The sequence below is a fragment of the Lynx rufus genome, unplaced genomic scaffold, assembly GCF_022079265.1.
Source record: "Lynx rufus isolate CCGP_SWC_20201006 ecotype Redwood Valley unplaced genomic scaffold, mLynRuf1.p SCAF_15, whole genome shotgun sequence".
NCBI classification, from domain to species: Eukaryota; Metazoa; Chordata; class Mammalia; order Carnivora; family Felidae; genus Lynx; species Lynx rufus.
The window spans coordinates 51,667,451-51,692,101 of record NW_025814829.1 but is presented as its reverse complement, the minus strand read 5'-3'; the positions used below and the strand labels follow the sequence as shown (position 1 = coordinate 51,692,101).

The 24,651-nt window shown below is 37.9% G+C and overlaps 2 protein-coding genes across 4 annotated transcripts in view; one reads left to right on the top strand and one right to left on the bottom strand.

Annotated features, from left to right (window-relative positions):
• BLZF1 (basic leucine zipper nuclear factor 1) overlaps positions 1–3,012 on the top strand; it is a 33,469-nt gene extending 30,457 nt beyond the window's left edge. Inside the window, exon 8 of the transcript XR_006961651.1 lies at positions 2,136–3,012. The gene's annotated coding sequence lies outside the window, so the exon portion shown is untranslated. The remainder of the gene's footprint in view (positions 1–2,135) is intronic.
• A 227-nt stretch (positions 3,013–3,239) lies between these two features.
• CCDC181 (coiled-coil domain containing 181) overlaps positions 3,240–24,651 on the bottom strand; it is a 28,217-nt gene continuing 6,805 nt past the window's right edge. For 2 of the 3 annotated variants that reach the window (XM_047077040.1, XM_047077042.1), the window contains exons 3-6: positions 22,485–23,432; positions 10,897–11,043; positions 5,469–5,623; positions 3,240–3,404 (exon numbers count right to left, since the gene is read on the bottom strand). In XM_047077040.1, the coding sequence (XP_046932996.1) occupies positions 3,245–3,404; positions 5,469–5,623; positions 10,897–11,043; positions 22,485–23,432 (1,410 nt within the window). In that variant the 3' untranslated portion in view covers positions 3,240–3,244. The remainder of the gene's footprint in view (positions 3,405–5,468; positions 5,624–10,896; positions 11,044–22,484; positions 23,433–24,651) is intronic. The other variant, XM_047077041.1, reaches the window with a different exon arrangement.

The window sequence follows — 24,651 nt, the reverse complement described above, 5'->3', positions numbered from 1 at the left end:
GGTGAAAGTAACATAGGTGTCCTTTGATGGATGCATTCATCCTTATCCATTCGATTATCCATTGATAAGCAAAATGTGGTATATATGTGCAGTGGAATATTAGTCTTAAAAAGGACTGAAAATCTGGTATATGCTACAGCATAAATGAACCTTTAATACGTTACACTAAGTGAAATAAAAGGACAAAGAGTGTAGGTACATGAAATAAATTCATAGTGACAGAAGTGGTTATGGGGAGTCAAGGGAAGGCAGAACAGGGAGTTTTTAATTATTACAGAGAAGGCAGAACAGGGAGTTTTTAATTATTACAGAGTCTGCTGGGATGATGAAAAATCCTGAAGATGGCAAGTCATGATGGTTGTACAATATGAATATACTTAATGCCCCTGAATTATACATTTTAAAAATGGCCAAAATGGTAAGCTTTGTTATATATATTTTATCACACACACAAAAAATTGTGCATATACTCATAACCACAAGCCAATAGCACACTTCTGCAATGGTTGGTTTAAGAATGTCAAGAATAGTAACAATAATAAAGATAACAACTAATTGAGCTAAACAAAAGAAAAAAAATGATCTCAAATCGACAACCTAACATCACACCTAAGGACCTAGAAAAAAAAAGAGCAAACTTAAGTCCAAAGCTAGCAGAACGAAGGAAATCAAAACTAGAGCAGAGATAAAATAGAGAACATAAAAACAGTATCAAGGAAATAGAAAATTGGTTCTTTGAAAAGACCCACAAAATTGACAAACCTACAGCCAGACTAAGAAAAAAAGAAGATGCAAATAACTAAAATCAGAAATGAAAGTGGGGGAGTTATTACCAACCTCAAATAAGTAGAACAAACAAAAAGGAGTAATAGTACTTCAACATTTAAATAAACTAGAGGAAAGTGGACAAATCCCTAGAAACACACAAATTACCAAAACTGACACAAGAAGAAATAGAAAATGTGAACAGGCCTATAACACATTAAATCGGTAAAAAAAAAACAAAAAAACAAAAAAACTTTCCAACGCCATATGTTCTTATGAATATAGATGAAAAAGTTCCTCAACAAATTCCCAGCAGACTACAACAGCACAGTAAAGGGATTATATACCATGACCAAGTGGTATTTATCTCAGGAATGCAAGGGTAGTTCAACATAAGAAAATCAACCAATGTAGTATATATCATACACACATACAATGTGTATATCATACATATAGGATATACACACATATATAAGAGGACAAAAGGGAAAAACTACATGATGATTTCACTTGATGCAGAAAGAGGTTTTGATAAAATCCAACACCCTTTTATGATAAAAGCACTCAGAAAAATAGGGACCAAAGAATAGGAATAAGTAGAATAGAGTGGTACGAACTTCAACTTTATAAGCATTTATGGAAAACCCCACAGCTAACATCATACTCAATAGTGAATGACTAAAACCTTTCCTTTTAAGATCAAGAACAAGACAAGGATGCCCACTTTTATCACCACTATTCTACACTATACTGGAAGTCTTAGCCAAAGTAATCAGTCACGAAAAAGAAAAGGAATCCAATTTGGAAAGGAAGAAGTAAAACTATCTCTATTCACAGGTGATATTATCCCATATGTGGAAAATTCCAAGAAATCTACCAAAACTCTAGTGCTGATAAATTCAGCAACATTTCACAGTGTATCAATGCAAAAATTCATTTGTTTGTTTTTGAATATACAACTCAAAAGCAAATTAAGAAGACAATTCCATTTGCAGTGGAATCCAAAAGAATAAAATATCTGTAAATAAATTCAACCAAGAAGGTGAAAGACTCGTACGATGAAAACTGCAGCAATGTTGCTGCACTAAATGAAAAGACATCTGTGCTATTCTGGGTTGGAAGGTAATTTTATTAAAATGACAGTACTACCCAAAACAATCTATAGGTTCACTGTGATCTCTATCAAAATTCCAACAGCCTTTTTTGTAAAACTGTTGTGGAATATTCAAATGTTAAGTTGCTTTGTATCATTAACAATAACTGTAAGCAACCCAAACTAGTTCTAACGGAATTTTAAATTATCTGGTGTATGCTGAAAGTGCCGTAAGAAGTTGAGACAGGATTCAGTGATTCTGTGTTTTCTCATTTAGGGTCGAGTGATTAAAGTACGAATACCCAGTTGACGAGAGCCGTGTCCTTTGAAGCTTTAACAGAACTACACTGATTCTCCAGTCTCCAGTCACACTTGTATGGGTGCCTTTGGCCTCCACCCTTTAAATGCTCTTACGCGTATTGAGTACTGTTCCTCCACATGTCAGATTCCTGTATAGTCTTAAATATTTCACCATATCTACCAAGGTATGTAAACTTTATAACATGCCTCAGAGAAAAGATTTTGCAGTCATGCAGATCACGGCCTGTGAGCAAACTGCTCCCCTCTATACTTTAGTTTCCTCATCTGCAAAACAAGACCAGTAGGGTTGTTACAAGGATTAAAGCAAATGATTTACGTAAAGCATCTCCAACAATACCATGTACACCATAAACTCTAAATAAGAGCCAGCTAAGTTTGTAACATACCAAAATTGGATGCATAATTACTATCTTCATTTTGTAAAGAACATGAGGAAGTAAGCCCACCCTATTCCTCAGCTTTTGCCACAGCTATTCAAACTCAAAGTTGTCATAGGCAGGATTTTGTTTAAGGCCTTGAACCAGGCTTGTTTAAGAGGTCACTACAGCTTTATGAAATGTTCTATTGCCATCTTTTTTTAATAATAAGAGAGACCAAGAACAGAAATTTGTCCCTTTCTTATGTTCTTTCCAGCTAGAAATGCCAATAAATTACAAGTAAAGGAATTACAAGTAAAGGAATTCACAAGTAAAGGCTAGAAATGCCAATAATTTACAAGTAAAGGAATAAATTACAAGTAAAGGAACCTACTTTACTTTAGAAGTAAAGTAGGTTATTTCATGTACCTACACTCTTTGTCCTTAAGTTTGCCAATAAATTACAAGTAAAGCGTTCATTCGTTGTCCAATTTGTTGCACGGACTACGGTATAACACAATACAGCAATGCGAGGGAAGAAATTTATTTTGTTTAGTGTTAAAAAAAAAAAGATAAATTCACTGTCAGTATCACCAAAAGATAAATAGCATTTCCATAATTTCGAGTATGACCAAAGCACACAGGCCATTAGAAATGATATACAAAATTCTGAGGGTAGCAGCTTCCAAATGAAGTACTTAAAATACTTTCAATTGTAATGATCAGTAAAACGAAAAGCTTTGGCTTCTGACATATGTAGGTGGCTCTGCAATTGTTTAGAATGCTTTGCTTCTAGTCGGAGCTGTCTAGTTCTTTCTCTGACAGCTTGTTGCTCTGCTAGTTTTTCGATCCGTTTCCTTCGTAGCCATCTGTAGAAAAAGATATGATCAGAACTGGTGAGTATACACCTCTCTTTTGCTGTAAAGTTACTACTGTAGGCTATTCAAGGAAATTGAGTTCTTTACATTGAAATGCTATAGTCACAACAAAAATTATTAAAGTACTAACTGAAAAATTTCAGACTTATCCCCTATGATCACACAAGGAAGCACAGTCATATTTGCAATCAAATACTTTAAGTTTCTCTTACAGTGAAACTGCCAGCTAAAAAAACTGGGTTTTTAGTAATAAATATAATATTTCACATGTGATAAAGGTCCTATTCTTTTTTTTAATATGATTTTCTAAGCAATCAAGTATTTGATACATTCCAAATAACTTATTTTTTGCAACTAGCTGTATTCTAAAACATGGCTCAGTTAGGTTAAGAATACCAACATACAGAAATATTGCCTTACCACTTGCAGTGAGCACTGGGTGTTGTATGTAAGTGATGAATCACTGAATTCTACTCCTGAAACCAATACTGCATCGAATGTTAACTAAAATTTAAGTTAAAAAAAAAAAAAGAAAGAAAGAAAAAGAAAAGACAGAAAGAAAGAAAAAGAAAGAAAGAAAGAAAGAGAAAGAAAGAAAGAGAAAAAGAAAGAAAGAAAGAAAGAAAGAAAGAAAGAAAGAAAGAAAGGTAGGTTACCTCGTTCTTGGTAGACATTAATGTGCTCTATGGTGAAGAAGAGTCCACATTCTAACCAATTTGAATCTATAACCTTGCTTAGGTAAAATAACCCCCAAATAACTGTATACACACATATGAAAGTATATATGTGGTATGTGTGTGTATACACACTTGTTTTCAGAAATAACCCTAAACAACGAAATAACTGTGTCAGAACTGAATAGACTTAAGCATCTAAGCCAAGGTTGTGTGGTCCTGAATTAGACACTACTTTGAGCAAATTAACTGTAGTCATTTAGGGGTCAATTGGGAAAAAATAGGATTCTGGACTGGGTATTAGATGAGATCGTCAATAAAAATAAGCAGATTACAGAACAGTATAACCAGTATGATTCAATTTATATTTTGAAATTATAAATGTATGTATAGAGAAAAGATATGCACTAAGGTACTAACAGTGGTCTCTGGGTGATGAAAATGTGACTTTTCTGCCTCCATTTCCACAATGTACATTTACTGCTTCTATTATGATAATTATATGTTAAAAAAAAAAGGAAAGGAAGAAAGAAGCACAGAAACAAAGACAGAGACAGCAAAAAAGACAGGAAAGAAAGGAACTTCAAACAACTGGACTCATTCCCTCTCCCAAGCCCTGCTGGCAAAATTCTGAAACCAGGTCTGTTTCCTCACAATTAGTCAGGTAATACAAAGTGTCCACCAGGTAACTGAAAAGATCAGGTTTGCCTTGAAAGTATGTGTCCAAAATCTCTTTTTCCATTTGGTTTGTACAGATCTTCCTCCTCAGCCTGTCTTTCTACATAAAAATATTTCTTGGGAAATGCAACTCTTTATTCAGTTTTTCTGAGGAGTGTATAAGAGAAGCTGTAAACAGTCTTTGGTCCATTTCTCTAAGAAGTGAACAAAATAAATAAAATAAATGGCAGGCTATCAAAGGTTATCAGACTGGTGAAATATAAAATAATTTTGGTATTGAAAATATCTTGAAGAGGGGCGCCTGGGTGGCTCAGTCAGTTAAGCGTCACACTCTTGGTATCAGCTCAGGTCATGATCTCACGATTCGTGAGATTGAGCCCCACATGGAGCTCTGTGCTGACAGCCCAGAAACTACTAGGGATTCTGTCTCCCTCACTCTCTGCCCCTCCCCCATCTCCAAAAATAAATAAACATAAAAAAAAATAGAAAATACCTTGAAGAAAGAAAGAATGGTATATAGATACAATGCATAGTATGGAGCTAAAGAATTTTCTCAGGTTTTAGAAGCGTGGACTTAAAACTGAATAGATATGTAATATAAGCAATAAAATATTTTGTGGTATTTTTTTCCAAGCTTTCTTGACGATATAACTCTCTACAATGACTGTGAGAAAAGGGGAAGCATGCCCTGCCTGTGACTTACTGTTTAAAGGCCCTTTCGCGGCCTTCGGTCCCTTTAAGGAAGAATAAACATTCCTCCTGCTTTCGTAGTTCTTCTGTCTTTCTTTCTCTCAGCTGCTCTTCGTGCTTTTTTTTAAGCCATAATCGAAAAGCTTGTTGTGGATCTCTGTTTTCCTGCTGATTACAAAAACAAGCTTTATTTAATTTTCAATACACCAAAACAGCTTTTTGAGGCCCTGACTATAGGACCCTACAAGAATATGTGTTCCACTCATCAATTTTTCTTAATAATGCCAACCTCACTACCTGCACTCCTAGCATCCAAACAAAATATATCGCCTTTGACTCGCACCACTGATTGCCCCGTCAGAAAACCCAACACTGTATTCATTGCCATCCAGCGCCTTTCAAAAGTCTTATTGAGGTAAGCAATAAATGAAGAAGGTTTAAATGCAGTGATTTGCAAACTTTTCAATGATGAGAGCCCTTTGACAAGTAAAGTAATTTTTCACAATGGCACAAAAAATAAAACAGGGTTGAAGAAAGATTGGGATAGGCAATATGAGTGGAGTTGAGGTCTTTGCAGCAATTCCTAAAGGAGCTCCCTGGAATGCAGTTGGAAAACTAATGATCTGACACTTCTGTTATTCATCCTTTCTTTTAAATTCTGTCTTTGTTTTTAACTTTTAAGAGCATCTAACTACCAAGCTCATCTCCAAACTGTAACTACTCTTATGGAGGACGGCCATAAGGATTTGCAACCATAAGAATTTTCTCATCAGGATAACAGCCGTGATGATTTTGTCATAAGTAAAAGCCAGTGGGAGTAGCTTATTGTATATACAGTTCCTCAAACTTCATGATGGATCCTATCTTCAGGGAATTTTCACAGTTGAAAGAGCTCTTCTGTGAGAGAATAAAGAAAGCAAAGGGACAGATGTGGCGTGAGGGGAAAGCACGTCTCATCCTATGGATGCCTGGCTAAAACGCAAAGGACCTTTCCTTTATGTATTCATTTAATACTTTCCCCGAACATGAGCTCTATGATACAGAGCATACACTTCTTTCATCTTGCATTTTCCTTTATCTTTCACTCCCATTGCCAAGTAGGTTCCATTTTAATTTATATAATTTATGTAACCTAGGATCTTTGATTTGCAATGCTGAAGTTTGTGAAGAGGACCCATGGACCTAAGGATCATTGCTGAACACCTAGAAGCCTGGGAAGGGCTGGAGATGACTAAAAAGGGTTCATGCTGGAATTCGAGATCAAGAGAGTCAAGGATTCAGAGGTGACCAGGATTTACTGGTATCTCTGTTCATTTATTCATTCAGCACTTACAGCTGTCTACCACATACAGTATATACAGGCACACTGGTACGGGGCTGCATCGGTGAAAAAAACGAGGTTCCCCCTCTTCCGTATTCTGTGATTGCACGACACGGTGGTCCTCGTCACACGCAGCTACTTAAATAAAATTTAAAATTCAGTACTTCACTCACATTAGCTACATTTCAAGCGCTTAATAGCCATGTTGTGGCTAGTGGCTACTTTACTGGACGGCACAAACAGCATTCCCATCATCACAGAAAGTTGTACCAGGCAGTGTTACTCTAGATGAGGAGATGAAAACAGATGATCGATCGATTGATAGGTCAGATTCAAAAGAGAAGTATGGTGAGGAGAGAAATATGGGGGAGGTGAGGAGAAAGATGGTATGTAGACAGAAAGAGGGTGGGTAAGTTATTGGCTGTCTGGAGGAAGGGTATTTCAAGCAGTGGTAACAGTAAGAGCGAACGATCTGAGAAGAGACTGTGTTTGGTATGCTCAATAAACAGCAAAGAAGTGAAAGTGAAGCTATGGCAAAGTGGCTGGAAAGAGGTAGGAGACAAAGTGAAAGAAGGCTATGGTAGGCGACGGCAGGAACACTAGGCAGGTTTTATTTTGAGACGAGAAGCCACTGGAGGTTTCTAAGCATAACGGACACAATCTATTCTGGGGATTCTCTCTCCCTCTCTCTGCCCCTCCCCCACTCATGCTTGCTCTCCCTCTCTTTCTCTCTCCAAATAAATAAATAAATAAATAAATAAATAAATAAATATTTTTCTTTAAAAAGAAGCTCTGAATTGTATTCTTTAAAAACATGAACTATGGCTGAACGTAATTTATTTCAAAAAATGTTCATGTTAAAAGGCATCATGGTTATGTATTTCCCGTCGGAATTTTTTTTTCTTGATTTGAAGTCTGTCTCAAAGATTAACTTTAATGAGAAACCATATCATAAATGAATCGTATTCTCAAGAACTTTTGTGAATTTTGTCACTTTGAATTTGGACGCTTAACTGACTGAGCCACCCAGGCACCCCCAGTTCGAAGTTTCTATTATCCCCAAGTAGGACACAATAGAACACTGAAGCGTATGTTTATTTTTATAAATACCCTATAAAAATATTATGTTGGGCTGAGTGCCATGAAGCCTGAGGGTCCACCATCCCCTGGGAAACTGCAGGCAGTGCACTCACAGCTGTGTTTTTCTTGGTCACTGAAACGTACGCTCCTCTTGTCCGCAATACTTTTCAACATTACAGCAACGTGCTGTGCCTCTCCCCTCCCAAGCCTGAATTCCCCGCTTCCCTCAAAAACTTCCCTAGTTTCTCCCTTGTAATTCCCATTCAAAGATATAAAAACTCCTAAACATGTCCATTCTCACAAGATACCGAAAGGGCCCTGGACTTAAACCTCCTGTGTTACCCAAATCCGGATTCTCCTCCAAGACGCAGTTTTCCTCTCCCAAATAGACTCTGCATTTCCTGCCGAACTTCAAGTACTTCACAGGTCAGGTGCAGAAGTTAGGACACACTCCTTCATACTCTTCAGAACTCTATGCCTCTACTCTTCTAAGTAAAGCCACACTCACCTGACATTTACACCATTTGGCTCCCTTAATTTCACGACCTCTGGTCATTCAACATCCAGCCTCACAGAGTTCTCATTTTCTCATCTTCTAGGCCTTTCTCCAGGGCCCTTGACACCCAGTCCTACAGCCACAGCCACATCCCCACAAACTGGGGATGGAGGGCGGCCATTAGTCTTTGAAATCACTGATCTGCTCATTCTCCACGCTAGCCATAAAATATATCTCTCCAGTCACGTTTCAACAGCTTCACCTGGATGTTTCGTAGGGACCTCAAACTCAACAAGTGAAAAACTGAAATAGCCGTTTCCTCCACCATTGTGTTACTCTCTACTGCTCCAGTGAGTGGCACCATCATCCACCAAGCTCCTCAGAAGAGAAAACTGGTATATTCTCTTTGCACCTCATTCTCCCTCACACACATATCTAATTCATTACAAAATTCCTCCAGTCAGTATTTCAGAACATCTTAAATGACTCATATCTCTCTCCCTCTCTTTCTCCCCCTCCCTCTCTCCCCCTCTCCTGTTACAATTCTAGCCCAAGTCACTATCCTTTCTCCCTCATCTACAACTACATCTGCTTTTCAATTGCTCTCCCCACATCTGCTCTTGCCCCCTTCATTCAGGTATAATAATTCAGTCAAGACTATAAACAGAAAATTCACAGAATATACACATGGTCATATGTACTCATGAAGAAAAATTAAGAAGATAAACCACATAAAGTGTTAGTCAGGATGTGGTAAATATTCGCTCTTACACACTGTTGGAGGGACTATCAATTGATACAACCTTTCGGGAGGTTAATTTTTGCACATTTAACTAAAAATTTCACTCTGGACACCCAGTGAGTCATAGATTCCACTCTTCAGAAACTCTCCTACAGAACGAACATGTTCACTACAGCATTGTTAGTGAATAGAACAATATCGGAGCCAAGCTGAATACCCACAATTGAGGATTTAATAAATTATCTCTGAACAGAATACTATGCAGCTACTTGAAAAGAAATATCTAAATGTAATGACCTAGAAATAGTCTCTGAAGACTTAAATGGAAAAAAAAGCAAAGTGTATCATAAAATTTTGATTTGTGAGACTGTAAATATAACTAAGACTTGGAAGACTTGCACACATTCTAAAAGTGCGTATCACTAGGAGATGAGTCGGGAGGGCACAGGACTGAATTTTCAATTTTTTATTTCTGTGCTTTTTAGAAAAATTGGTAGGGGTAGGGACGGTTTTTTGCTTTGTCTTTGGTTTCCTGTAATGTTTCAAATTTTTTAAAACTAAATAATTTGGTGTCTTTGTTAGCTTTCATGTAAGATTTAGATGTATCTATTCTTTAAAAAAAAATTTTTTTTTTGAGTATAGGTGACACACGATAATGTCACATTACTTTCGGGTGGGTAACATAGTGACTCACCCTCTCTAGGCTCACCACAAGCGTAGCCACCATCTGTTACCACACAACACTATTACAATATCCTGTACTGGATTCCTCATGCCGACCCTTTTCTTGCCATGACTTATTCATTCCGTAACAGGAAGCCTGTACTTCCCATTCCCCTTCACCCATTTTGCCCATCCCCCTACCCTCACCTCCCAGCGCTGGCAACCACCATTTTGTTCTCTGTATTTGTAGATCTGACTCTTTTTGTTCGCTCATTTGTTTTGTTTTTCAGATTCTACATTATGTGTGAAAGCAAACGGTATTCGTCTTTTCTCCATCTGTCTATATGTCTATTGTTTTTTTTTTAATTTTTAATGTTTTATTTATTTTTAAGAGAGAGAGAGACAGAGCATGAGTGGGGATGGGGCAGAGAGAGAGAGGGAGACACAGAATCTGAAGCAAGTTCCAGGCTATGAGCTGTCAGCACAGGGCCCGACACAGGGCTCGAACTCACGAACGGTAGGATCATGACCTGAACCAAAGTCGGACACTCAACCGATTGAGCCACCCGGGCGTCCCGATTGTTTTTTATATGTTTATTTATTTATTTTGAGAGACAGCACAAGCATGGGAAGGGCAAAGAGAGAGGCAGAGAGAGAACACGGGGCTCCATCCCATGAACCGTGAGATCATACCCGAGCTGAAATCAAGAATCCGGTGCTTAACCGACTGAGCCACCCAGACACGCCATATGTCTGTTCTTAAGTAGACCCATTCTGTAGAGTTTGTGTGTGTGTGTGTGTGTGTGTGTGTGTGTGTGTGCATGTGCGTGTGTGTATGCACGTGTATGCTATCTTTGTCCTATTTGAATAGCAAAGTTATAATATCCTGAAAAAACATATTGGTAGTTTTCCATTTCCTGTGCTATAAAAGTCTGAATAAAATAGGACTCATTTGATTTTCACAGGCTTCTTAGAATTTAATTGTAAAGTCATCTGTATGTTGCATCTTTTGCAAGGGTTGCTCTTGGACCACTTTTCCTACTTTTTCCATAGTTTCTTATTCTGATATTCTCATTTCTTCCTGTAATTCAGCTTTCATATCTGTATCAACTTACATTCCATAGAGAAGATTTACTTACTCTGCTATTCATGTCTTCGATTTGCTTTGCTCGCTGAATTCTCCTCATTTCTATGACCTGCTCTCTTTTCTTTTGCAACCATGCTTTAAATACCATGTCATTCTCTTTTTTCTTTTCTTTTTCTTCTTCTATTTTTCGTTGTTCTTCCTGGTGGAAAGAGTGATCAAAAGACATTCATGAAAAACTAATAAAATTGTATATGAGTTATCAGAGTAGGGAGATATATTTTGAGATCTGAAATTAGCATTCTCTGCTCCTAAAACTTTCCATTGGAAAATTGGGCTTCTCCAAAAACAAACAAACAAAAAAAATAGGGACTCTAATTTGCTTAGGAATAAAATTAAGGTTTATCAGATAAATGAAATTGGAGAGATAAATTCTACAATTACATAGATGTACAATATATGTATGCATGCTGTTCAGAAATTCCTTGAATCTCTCCTTCATTTCCTGGTTTACTTTTGGAATTAAACCCCTCAAATTGTAGCTTTGCCAAAGAAAAAAAAAAGGCCACCACACTCTAGAAGCACTATATGGTGTCTACAGGAGCATCATAAATGTTTGAAACATTTTTACATTATTGTTAAATTTGTTAATTGTAATAAATGACATTGTGGTCATGAAAGAGAAGGCTAACATCGTCATTTAGAAATATATATTAAAATGTACAAGTGAGCAATAATGCTCTACCTAGGACTTGCTTTAAACATACATCAGCCAAGAAACAAAGGAGATGAAGCAAATATGCCAAAATCTCAATGACTTTCAAATCTGGGTGATGGGGACACAGAGATTAACCGTACCTTCATATGTGTTTGAAATTTTTTATTACACTGTTTAAAAATATTTTTCAACTAATATATATTCACAAAGTAACATTTTTTGTTATCAGAACAATATTTAGACAGTTAACTACAGGAACAAAATGAATTTTTTATATGAATTATTCAATGAATGTTATAAAAGGAAGTTTCTTAAACTTGAGGAGGGGTACTTAAACCAGTTGTGTAGAGCTATAAAATAGTCACTAGGAGCAAAGAGGAGCATGTCAGGAACATATCATAGTGAAAATTGTACTGAGCTAAAAGTTAGGAGATCTGAGTAGCAAGCAGGCTGCTATCATACTATGTCGATTTGGTCAAACCACTTAACTCTGTATTCTCCTCTACAAGATGGAGTGAAATTAATGAGCTCTCAAGTCTCTCCCAATACTAAAATTTTATCACTTAAATGAACTGAATTATATAATCTATGCTTTAATTTTCTTCAAATGGTGGAATTCAGAGTTCTTTCTTTACATTTTAACAATATAGCAAGTCTTTCTAATTCCTTTTGATTGACCAAAATGTAAGAAGGAAAGAAAATATCCTATCCAATAGACAGCACAGAATGCCTTTTAAAATACCGATATACTGGAAAGGTGTGTATAATTTTGTGACAGAATCCTGGTGATACTCGCCTTTTAAAAATACGTACATAGGGTGGCTCTGTCAGTTGAGCATCCGACTTTGGCTTCAGGTCATGATCTCACGGTTCATGAGTTCAAGCCCCACGTTGGGCTCTGTGTTGACAGCTCAGAGCCTGGAGCCTGCTTCAGATTCTGTGTCTCCCTCTCTCTCTGCCCCTAACATCCCCTCCCCACACCCCTCCCCTGCATTCTGTGTGTGTCTCTTTCTCTCAAACATTAAAAAAAAAATTAATAAACATTTGCATATATATGAATAAAGACTGAAGATTTCTATTTTGAAATACCTATATACTATTTTCTAAGCTCTAAAAAATGCTTATATAAAAGGTGAATTTATCACAGATTAAAATTTACATTTATTTGTAAGTTTCTTTTTACAAGAAGGACCTTGGGTAATGTAAAAGGTGAAATAAAATGGATTCACCTTATGTCAAGGAATTTTAAAATGGAGTCAGGGGCCATTAGGATGTGGGCCTTATGCAAGTCCTCACTGGGTATAATCATAAACTTTTGAATTGGGCCAAACTACCAATGTAACAAGGATTCTACCAGTACCCGCAACCTGCTACAGTAACAGACTTTTTCTCAGCAATAGCCTTAGCCACCAATTATGTGTAGCCAAGATTAGTTTTCTGCTGTCAACGCCAAACAAAATTCTTTGTAAATAACGTAAAGAAGCATTCTTTTTTTGCCTCTAAAAACGCTTGACTTTTGTGCCCTAGTGGACATAATTTGGGTTGCTACCCAAATCTCTACTCCCCAAATTGCAATTCTGAGACCTGAAATAATAAGTGCTTTTGTTTTGTTTCAGTTCTGTCTCTTTTCTCAGTTGATGATGTCTTACATCAATACAAACAGTATGGTAAGATGATTATCTTTCTGGAGGAACTTTTAGATATTACACAGAAGATATCAGCCGAAGTACAGATAATGCAGTTGCCAAAGAAAACAATGAAATGATGCACTTAGAATAGATACAGTATAGCAGCTCAACTCAGCAAATATTTTGTTGGGTATAAACAAGGAAAGCCTTCCCCTGAAACCAACTAAAAAATATGAAAAAGCCTTAGCATTTCCATACAGTCTTGAGCAAGCATATAAGTAATAAAGACCATGCCTTGAGCAAGTGCATAAACCAAGGGAAATTCAGTTCTGAGGATCCTGACATGAGAAAAGTGCATCTCAGCACCAAGAAAAGAGGATCAAAATAAAAACGAAACTATTTCTGAGTCACACCAGTTCAAGATTACTCAGTCCAGTAGTGAAAAGACACTGAAATTCTATAAAACCTCTCATATAACATTTGTAGAAATATACAAATGCACTTACACATTTGTGTGTACAGCAAACATTATTATAGTTCATTCTCAAATGTTATTTTGTATTGTCATCAAGTTTGGCGTTAGCAGATCCTTTTAAGTACTGCTATAAACCAAGCAAACTAAGTCTGCGAGTTACAGTTCAGATATTAGTGGCCAAGCAAGCTAAACTTTATTTAGTATGCATTTTTTCAGATTCCTGCCTGAGCATTCTATAGGTTATAAACCCTAACTTTGTTTGTCACCTTTTTCTGCTAATATGGGCTCCTTATTGAAACACCAGAAATTTCCTTGATCATTTCCTACATAATTCCTATACCATTTCTCAATAGACACCAAGAAAATAGATTTTGACGCCTATTTTGCTCTAAACAAGTTGAATGATTTTGGTAAAGTTAATTAAACTTCTAGACTATAGATTTCTTATCTGTAAAAGGCTCTTTAGGGATTCTTCTAATTGTAAAATTCTATTTACCTGTGATCCTGCTGAAGTTTGGCCTTTACAGTCAGGTATTTTCTGGTTCGGCTTAATATCATCAGGTATCCAGTAAAACAGAGAACTGGGGCACTGATTTAAGTCATTTAGAGAAAATTCACCAGTTTTACTACCTGGAGTTTTCATTAATAAAACACAGTTTTATTCAAGAGCTATGAAAAAAGATCCCAAATGAAGTAAGCATTGCTAAGAGAGTCACTCAGAATGGAGTGGAAAGGGCTTGAGGAAGTAGGACCAATGCAGGTCTCTCCCTGCAGTTCTCAGTTCTCAGAACAACGGGAACTTCTGACTCTTGCCAATTGCAACCAGAACTCCTCCTTCTACTTTGGACTGAAATAGAGATAATGTAACACCTGTGAGCTAAATAGTCAATTGTGTATTAGACAGTTTAAACTCTGCCCCCACCAATCACAATTCTTTCAAAACAAGTTACATGACCTTGTGGGTTTTGTCATTATAAGCCTGCACTCCCCACTCATAATTCAAAGCACTGTCAATTTTGGTTGACCTGTGTTTCCCAGATTGCAATCCCAAAAACTCCAAATAAACGCTCCGGTTGCTTCACAGCCTCTTCTTCATCAACATTACTGGGCATAGCTGGTAGGATCTCAAGTACCTGACCTCTGTCTCCAGTGTTGCCGTGGATTTGAGTCAGGTACCAAGAGTCCATTGCACTCCTACATATCCTTGGTGGCTTCAAGTCACAGTGATAAATCCTCTTGGTCCTGAACCTCCCATCTTGGTCAAGGTTCAGGCCTTTAATTGGATGTCCTCTGTTGCTTGCTTCTGTCCTCACTCATTTTTGAGGGGAGGATTCCATCTTCACTCATTCTGAATGGAATATTTGGGTTTCAGGTTCTTGGTAAGTACTCAATTATGGGAAATAATTTTTTTTAAATTTTTTTTAATGTTTATTATTTTTGAGAGAGAGAGAGACAGAGACCAAGCAGGGAAGGGGCAGAAAGAGAGGGAGGCACAGAATCCGAAGCAGGCTTCAGGCTCTGAGCTGTCAGCACAGAGCCCGACACGGGGCTCGAACTCACAGACCGCGAGATCACGACCTGAGCCGTAGTCGGCTACCCAACCGAGTGAGCCACCCAGGCGCCCTGGGAAATAATTCTTCTAAGGAGCTTCTAATATTCAGCCCCCTATTGTAACTCCTGCAGTATTTATGTTAAGGAATATGGTCTTTCTTGCTGTGAATTTTTGCCCCATTGGATCAAATCACCCAAGATGATTTAAAACTTCATTGGTCAAAATGGACACTTTTGATGTCCTACAGCTAGTTTACTTGCGTGCACAATTGGAAAAGGCTTATAAAGACAACCAAATGGGATGCCTATTTCAGTTGGTACCTGGGGGGTTTCAAACATAGTCAGGATTTTAAAAATCTCGTCTTTACAAAATGCCATTTCTAAACTAACTGAAGCAAACAGACAACTTTAAAAAGACCCGTCCTCTCTGTCTCAGGCACCGTCTCGTTCCCTTCCTCCTGCTTTGCCTCTGGGCGTGCAACAGCCCTCTTGCACCAAGGACCTGCCTCTGGGGCCATCTTCCTCCTTCCCCCTGTACCATCTGTGTACCCTCCTCCACTTCCTCATTCCAATTTTCTTGCCAGAATTCCGGGGACAGCTCTATAAGGATCTTCACGGCACACAAATAAAAATCCTTAGTAAAAGACTTTGGTCATCTGAGCGGTTAACTCAGATTAACTTAGCAGGTAACTTGGGTTAACTAACTTACGTTAGGTTAGTTAGTTAACCTAACGTAAGTTAGTTCATCTGCCAGAAACACAATTCGGATCCGCTATTCTTTTGAGAAGAGCTTGAATCATGCCTGAATCACGGTATAAATTTTAAAATGAAATCATAAGGTTTCTGTCTATAGCTACCTATATGTTACATATGTCTACATATGTATGGGACAGTGATGTGACATTTTCTAGCTCTGATGGCACTGTCAAAGTTAATTTATGAAAAAGGTCCATTTAATTGGATTAAAAACAATGAAGTGCTTCCATAAATTCAGTAGTCAAAAAATTCCCAGAAATACAAAAACCACTAACCCAAATCTTTCTCAAGTTCACATGATCTGAGACAATCCTTGATAAATAAATGCTAGTTTAATGGAGAACAAACTGCTGGTTACCAGAGGGGAGGTGAGTGGAGAACTGGGTGATACAGGTGATGGAGACTGAGGAGTAGACTTGTGATGAGCCCTGAATGTTTTATGGAAGTGTTAAATCTCTACACTGTATACCTGAAACTAATATTACACTGTATGCTAACTAACTGGAATTTGAATAAAAACTTTAGTAAGAAAATAAAAGCAAAAAAGGCAAGTTTATGTTTGCTGGTTTAGTAAAAACAGGAATGTTTTCAGGGTTATCAGCATCACGATGAGGCAATGGAGATACACAACTTTTTCTACCTGGGTTTACTAGTCATAAAAGCTCATGCTATTTCTGTTTCAAAATCTGTCAAGAAAAGAAATAGCTTAAGATGATGATTAGCTGTTTAGTGTTTTAATCCAAGTATAATTACTAAAAGCAAGCAATCTAAGTAAATTTAAAGGAGATCAAAATTTATGCTGAATTAAACTAGATAACAAATGTTCATTAACCACCCAAACCATTTCAAAATATATAGCATAACATACTGAAATATTGATTGCTAAACCTAAGTTTATTTAGTTTTGGCTTTAAAATTTTTTTTACAGAAAGACAAAAATATATAATATTTAGGTCTATTTAATAAACAAACCTATGCAAAAAAAATTTAAATGACTAGGAGGGGGATTATACTTCTAGAAACTATGGAATGATGAGGGGTGCCTCGGTGGCTCAGTTGGTTACGTGTCTGACTCTTGACTTCAGCTCAGGTCATGATCTCAGGGTTTGGGAGTTCAAGCTCCTTGTCGGGCCCCATGCTGGCAGTGTGGAGCCTGCTTGGGATTCTCTCTCTTTCTGTCCCTCCCTCGTTCTCTCTCTCTCTCTCTCTCTCTCTCTCTGTCTCAAAATAAATAAACTTAAAAAAAAGTGACATAAAAATGATGAAATGATGAAACATATTTATAAATGTGCCAGTCCACAATGGTTTCTTAGTTTTCACTAGGAATTAAGATTCTAAGGGTTAAAAATTCTATTTAGTATTTTTGAAAGTAAAGCTACTAAAATTCAACAAGGATGTAAGAAAATGACTGTATATGGAAAGTAAGAGAGGAAAAGTAGAGTGTGTGTTTTTGGTAAAAGAAGGTATGGGGAAGAAATGAATTTTGTTGAGGGAAATGAAAGTGATTTTGTCATAGAGCTGATTATTTCAGAAAGAGAAATAAAAAGAGACAAACTAAAATAGACACAGAAAGTTGTAGAAGGTTCATAGGAAAGAAGTCTTGGAAAAGGAATTTCATGTGTAATCAAGCTGGCCAAGGTTAAAATTAATGTATTTAAACTTCAGTTTTGACATCCAAAGTACACTAGTGCAAAATTTTGGTTTTCTCTGTTGAAAGGACAAAATTTTCTCAGATTGTTGGCCTGCCCTTCATAAGAGATTGTACCCAAAGTTTCTTTACTTTTAATGTAATCTGCCTAGGAAACAGAGTCTATGTTTTGTCTTTATCACGTCTTTGATGACTTGGGAAAGCTGAGTCTTCTTCTCTGTTAAGACCAGCTAAGGCTTTTGTAGCTAACTGTAATCTTCTGTATTTGTCCCTGATAATTTAGGTAAATGGATAATGAAGTATTGTTTTATAATTTTCTGTTATCCTATTGGGTCAAGTGTCCAAACATTTTGATATTTTTTACAAACTCCCCCAAAATCAACTTCTAAATGAAGTCTTTTTGATCTGGAAAATTCCGTAGGACCTATTAGGTTTATTTGATATGTTAAATCACATGGGAAGCATTGTCAAATAAGAAATAATATTAAACTTTCTTTATGTAACATCTGTACAGTGTTCCAAATACTGTGTGAAATCCCTAGAAATCTGATTATTTCCTGATACAATGTTATCAGTCATCATTTTAAAATGTATGACAGGGGCGCCTGGGTAGCTCAGTTGGTTAAGCGTCTCACAGTTTGTGAGTTCGAGCCCTGTGTCAGGTTCTGTGCTGACAGTTCAGAGCCTGGAGCCTGCTTCAGATTCTGTGTCTCCTTCTCTCTCTCTCTCTGCCCCTCCCCTGCTTGTGCTCTATCTCTCAAAAATAAATAAACATTAAAAATTTTTTTAAATAAATAAAAAATAAAATGTATGTCATAGGGGCACCTGGGCGGCTAAGTCAATTAAGCATCTGACTCTTGATTTCGGCTCAGGTCATGATGTCATGGTTCTTGAGATTGAGCCCCGTGTCAGGCTTCACCTACCTGCTTATGATTCTCTCTCTCCCTCTCTCTCTGCCTCTCCCTCTCCCACCTCTCTCAACATAAATAAACTTTAAAAAAATAAAAAAATAAAATGTATGTCATAAAAATAAGCAACCCCCACTGCAAATGCCATTATAATGAGAATGATACTCATTATACTTAGCATCTTTCCTCCAGTAGATTAACCTTTTATGAAACCCTCTTGCTGTCTCCCCCAAATGTCAACATTTCAAACTATCATTCTCTAAATCCTGCCTTCTAAACCCTTACCTTCTGATGACAGAGACATCTCTTACCCTCTGGGCCCTTTGAAATATGGCAGTTGAATTTTATCTAGCTGCCACCATCTCAAGGACACAAATATGTTCTAGTAATGGCTTGTATGTTTTCTCACTGTGCAAGAGCCTTTCCTAGTCATGGAACTATGGCCTCAGTTCCACGGTAAATATTATTGGAGAAAATAAGTCCAAACTGAGGCATACCCTCGGAACCTCACAGTGACTGAGGGAGCTATTTCACAAAACAAATCTCATAGGCCATTTGCCACATCTGGCCAATATTACAACATTTTCATTGCACATATCATCCCCAATACTCTGCCAATGTAGAACAAACAAATGGAATAATTAAGACCTCCCAACTGGCAAATCTTACTGAGTCTTTCAGTCTGCTTTGGTCTAAAGCCCTCCCCTTCAACTTATTTAACCTCAGATCCACTCTATTTGGTAAACACTAATTATCTCCCTTTGAAATCATTACCAGAACACCTATGAGGATGGCCTACTACTGAAAGGAAATCCACTAATCTATTGCTAAGATCTTATCAAGGTACCTGAAACTAATACCGAGCTCCTACAGCAATCTTTTCCCAGCACACTTCTGGGTGACAAACATCTTCAACATCATGATCTCCCACCTGGACATTTGCTTCCTGGAAATGTCACCTACACAAGGATGCCCTCCTACCTCACCGCGAAGGGCCACATCAAGCATTTGTTAACTAACCCCCAGGCTGCTAAACTTAAAGGCGTTGACCCATGGGTTCACAGTTCTTATTAAAAAAAAAAAAGGCGGGGGGGCATCCTCTCCTGACTGGACATCCCCACCCACAAGAGATCTCAAACTAAAAATATCCAGACCCACTCAAAATCAACAATCTGGGTGAGAAGCAGATGGCACCTGAGGTAGACAGACAGCTTTCCCAAGAGTCATGACCAGGCCTGTATATCTCACAAGAGACTCTTCCTAATGCCTCATGGCCATGAAATATTTGGAACAATCCTTGTAGCAGGCACTTTAGCACTAAAGTGCCTCCTATATTTGGCTCTTGCAGACATGCCAAGGCACAAATAACAAGTGTTCCCCAACAGACACTCGTAGCTGCAAGACCCCCCTCTTACAAAAGATTCTTTCAGCTAAGATGTGAAACACACAGCTACCCTCCTTCCGTCTGCTCAAATAAAACAGATCCCTGGTTTTCTCCTATCATGCCCTCTATACTGATAAATGAGTCCATAACCAGTTCTAAGCAGAGATGCTTTGCACCCCTACAGGACACATTTTCATCTGCACTTACAGGGGACAATCTTGGACATCTGCTTGCCTAGACAGCTGGAGAATGGCAAAGCAATGCCACCTGGGATATCTAACTTCCCTTTCTTCTGTCCTTAAGTTAATTACTAAAGGATAACCATACAGGAACTAATCATAGAACTAAAAGGAGTCCCCCCGCTAAAAAAAACTGAAAGAAGATAATTATCCAGATGACAACCCCTCCGAATAAAAAGATAACAGTTGGGGGCGTTCCCAAGGCTATGGTCTCCCAGGAGAGAAGAACTTCAGTAAAGGGGCCCAATTTGGGAGGATCTTCAGTGGCTGGCTTGGAATGAGTACATGATTGGAAATCTTTCTTGAACCATCAGCAGAATTGCCAGGTTCACTGCCTGAGCTATTAGAGCCAGGGCAAGTCTTTGGATACTCTATCTCATGTTGTCCTCAATAATAGCATAGCATTAGGTTATTTACTTGGGACCCACGGTAGAGTCTGCCATCACTAACACTTCTTGCTGTACATGGGTACTTCCCGTCGCTTGGAATTCGAAACTGCTAAGATTTTTAAACTTGCCAAATCTCTAAGGGGAATCCCATCCTCTAAAACCTCTGGTTGGTTAGATTTCAGGGTCTCAGATATTTTTAGCTGACTCCTGACCAGAATTGGGACCTGGGCTACAAGTTATCTTATCACTGTTTTAATTTGTTCTATACTCATTATTATCCCACTGTCAATGCTTTTCACAGCCAATGTTTCAAATCCTGTCAGAACTCAGATAATCTTTGTTCAAAGACTCAAAACCATTCACCAGATGTACCCTTTGACTGAAAGAAAGGAGAATCTAATTGACTTCTAGGTCTTATTTCCTCAAACCTCCTTGTTACTCAGACGTGGCCGGAAAACTCTCACCTCGCATGCTTATAGAACACATCAAGTAACAACCACTATGAGATTCTACCCTCCAAGGGACATGAGGGGCCCAGAGCAAGTTGCAGGTTGCCAACCACTCCAATAATGAAATAGGACTACATGATCACAAAAATCTGTCACTGATGTTTTCCTGCCAGAAAGATCTTGATCAGAAGGGGGAAATGTGAAGGAAGATTCAAAACGAAGTAAGCATTGCTAAGACAGTCACTGAAAATAGAGTTGAAAGAACATTGAGGAAGTGGGGCCTACGCATTGTCTCCTATTTCAAGTCTCCTGTTTCAATTCTCAGCCCACCATGATCTTTCGACTTTTGTCAATTGCAACTTGTCAACTGCAACCCTGACCAACCTGGTGAGACACATTCTTGTACTTTGGATGGAAATTGTAACCTGTTGGCTAAACAGCCCATGCGTATTAGCTAGTCAGCTTAAACTCTGCCATCACCAATCATAATTCTTTCAAAACAAGCTATGTAACCTTGTGCTTTTTGCCTTTATAAGCCTGCACTCCCAGCTCACTAGCTCACTATTCAGAGCACACTTTTGATTTAGGTCGACACTCTGCCTCCTGGATTGCAATCCCTAAGACCCCAAATAAATGCTTCGGTTACTTCACAGCCTCTTCTTTTTTTTTTAAAAATTTTTTTTTCAACGTTTTTATTTATTTTTGGGACAGAGAGAGACAGAGCATGAACGGGGGAGGGGCAGAGAGAGAGGGAGACACAGAATCTGAAACAGGCTCCAGGCTCCGAGCCATCAGCCCAGAGCCTGACGCGGGGCTCGAACTCACGGACCGCGAGATCGTGACCTGGCTGAAGTCGGACGCTTAACCGACAGCGCCACCCAGGCGCCCCACACAGCCTCTTCTTAATCGACAGCACAAAACCACCATCACCATCACCATCATCATCACCTTGGATTCCATATGGAATGTTGGAAATATTTTGTTAAGGTTATTAGGCTCTATTCATCTAAAACTAAAATCTCTGAAATCAAGGAATTATAGGCATGGAAGAATATGTGAAAACACATACACACACAAGTCAGAGAATTATAATCCAAATCTACCTGCTGCCTCCTAAACCCCAACAAATTTGTGCCTTCATTTTTCCACAGGACACCTGATTTTCACCTGCTCACATCAAAATTACTTTCAGCAGTCCCTTCTCTGAGCCTCATCTTTAAAATGAAAGGATCAGATGATGTCATCACTGAGACCTCTGTCTCTAACACAAGTCATTCATTACTAGGCCCTGTGATCCCTCCAAGAAAGGACCAAGATAATCATGGTGTTTACCCCATAATCTGCACTCTTAATATTTAACCACTTAATCTAACAATAGAAAAACAAAACAAGCAAGCAAATCTACCCAATACTTTGAGGAACTATTTCAAGTACCACTACATTTATAAAACATGAAAATACATCCCACTTTCAATATGATGCCCGCTTATGTGCTCACCTCTCTCTTTAGCTTTTCTCTCTTTTGTTCTAGCCGTTTTTGCAGTTCTTTCTGTCGAGAGGAAAGACAATATGTTGAGGTCACTGGAGGTGTATTTGCAGACTGTGTCCTGTGATTAGGTTTCCCATTCCCCTTACTTCGATCTGAGTTGGCAGCAGAACTTGGACGAGTCTTGGGGTTGGCTGGTGGCTGAGGGATATAAGCCAGTGGCTCTTCTGTTGATGAATGAGCAACAGCATGAATCTTTGCTATCGGCTCTTCTTTCTTGACACCATTGACATTTGAGTTGGAAGATCTGGATGACAACTGGTGAGGCTCGTTTTCTGTACTATTAGTATTAATGGGGGGCAAAACCCCCTGACTCTCAATGTCTTGTAAATTCAGAAGTTCAAACTTTCCATCTCTCTCGACTAGAATTTTCCTATCCTTGTTCTCTTCACAATTTCCATCAGTTAGTGACATGAGCACATTTTCTTGTCCAAATTCCTTGGAAATACGTAACTGTGAGAGTTTTCCAGACATACTACTTTCATTTTCAAGATAATTTTTGTAAGTATCAGTGTCTTCCAGTGGAGGAACTTCCAGATCAACTAATTTGTCTTTGAACTTAAGCTTCCGTTCCCTTTTATCATTCACAGGTTCTTGATTCTGTAGAATCTTGTTGGCTTGTATAATTTTTTCCATAATATATCTCCTTACTTCCTCATCCTCTTCCTCCTCCAGGGCTCTCTGGCTTTCTACTTTGGATTCCTGGAAAGAGTTTTCACTATCTGAATCTGATACGGGATCCAAAGGTTGAATACTCGGTACAGAAATGAAGTCATTTCTTCTTGGTGAAACTTCATCCTTCAAAGATTTGTCAGGATCAGAACTCTGTTCAGTGTGTTCTGTTTCTGTTTCATTGTCTTTTAATTCTTGGTTAATATTCTCTTCATTCCCACAAGCCACCTAAAAAAATATATATAAGGTTCTCTTTTTCAGTAAAAATTGAGACTCTTTGTCCATTTATATGTAGATAATCCAAAATGAAGTTTCATAATCATGCAATATATTTTATGAATGGGAAAATTTACATGCTTCTTATTTACACTGTGCTCATAATATTTGAATTCATATTTATGAGCATCCCAAGGGAAATACATGTGACAATAGCACTTTAGGAAAAATTTAATGCTAAATCTGAATTTGATGTTGCTAGGGGCTAGGTTAATATTTTCAAAAATTTTATGCTAATTAATGAAAGGGTAACTACAAACAGTACATTATTATGTTACTATGGTTCCTCTATAAAATCTTCCTCACTTTAAATTTTCAGAAGAAAATTTTGTTAAGTGTTTTCTCTTTATAATATTTCTATTCTTCAAAAAACTATCTTTCTCCCCAGGACCATTACAATATCAGCCTTTAGTCAAGTGCTAATCACTCTGAGCTTCTTACAATCTTTTCAGATTATCATTGCTGCCATTTTCTGCAGAATCTATATCCAAATTCCAGTCAATTTTTATCTACGGATGACATTTTCCCTCCTCAACTATCCTCTGAGGCTCCAACAGTCTATGCTAAACACCATCATAAACTCAGTTTTATATTAAAAAAGCGTAATTCCACATGAACCATAGATCAGTATTATCACATCACAAAACCTGCTCTACACCTGTTTCTAATTAAAGGCTTCTTATCTAACATCTTTTCCACATACGTGCATATTCACCAACCAAACAGAAACACCTTTCCCCTACGATATTTTTGTCCTTTTTCTCAGACAATTCTCTCCCTCCTGAAACAATTCTATGGGAATTACTACTTGCTGCTCTCTTCAACCTCGTAAAATCCCCTTCCGCTTTTACATGCTTAAAGGTCATCTTTTCTGATAGCCATCTCTTCCTAACCTGCACAGCGTTGCCAGATGTCTGATAAGCAAATAAACCTGGCCCATTAAAATGTCTAACAAGCAAGTAAACTAAGATTTCTGCATTGTAATTGGTTTTTTTAAGCAGTATTTGATTTTCTAGTTCATTCTGACAGTATCTGTTTCCTAATTACTCTTTGGTTTTCATTTTTTAAAACCCACTGCAGAAGAAGCCAAAGTTACCAAAAAATTCAGTGCAATAAAACTGCCACTTTTCACACCCCCCAGCCCTCATCCCAGTCTCTATCTCTGTCATCC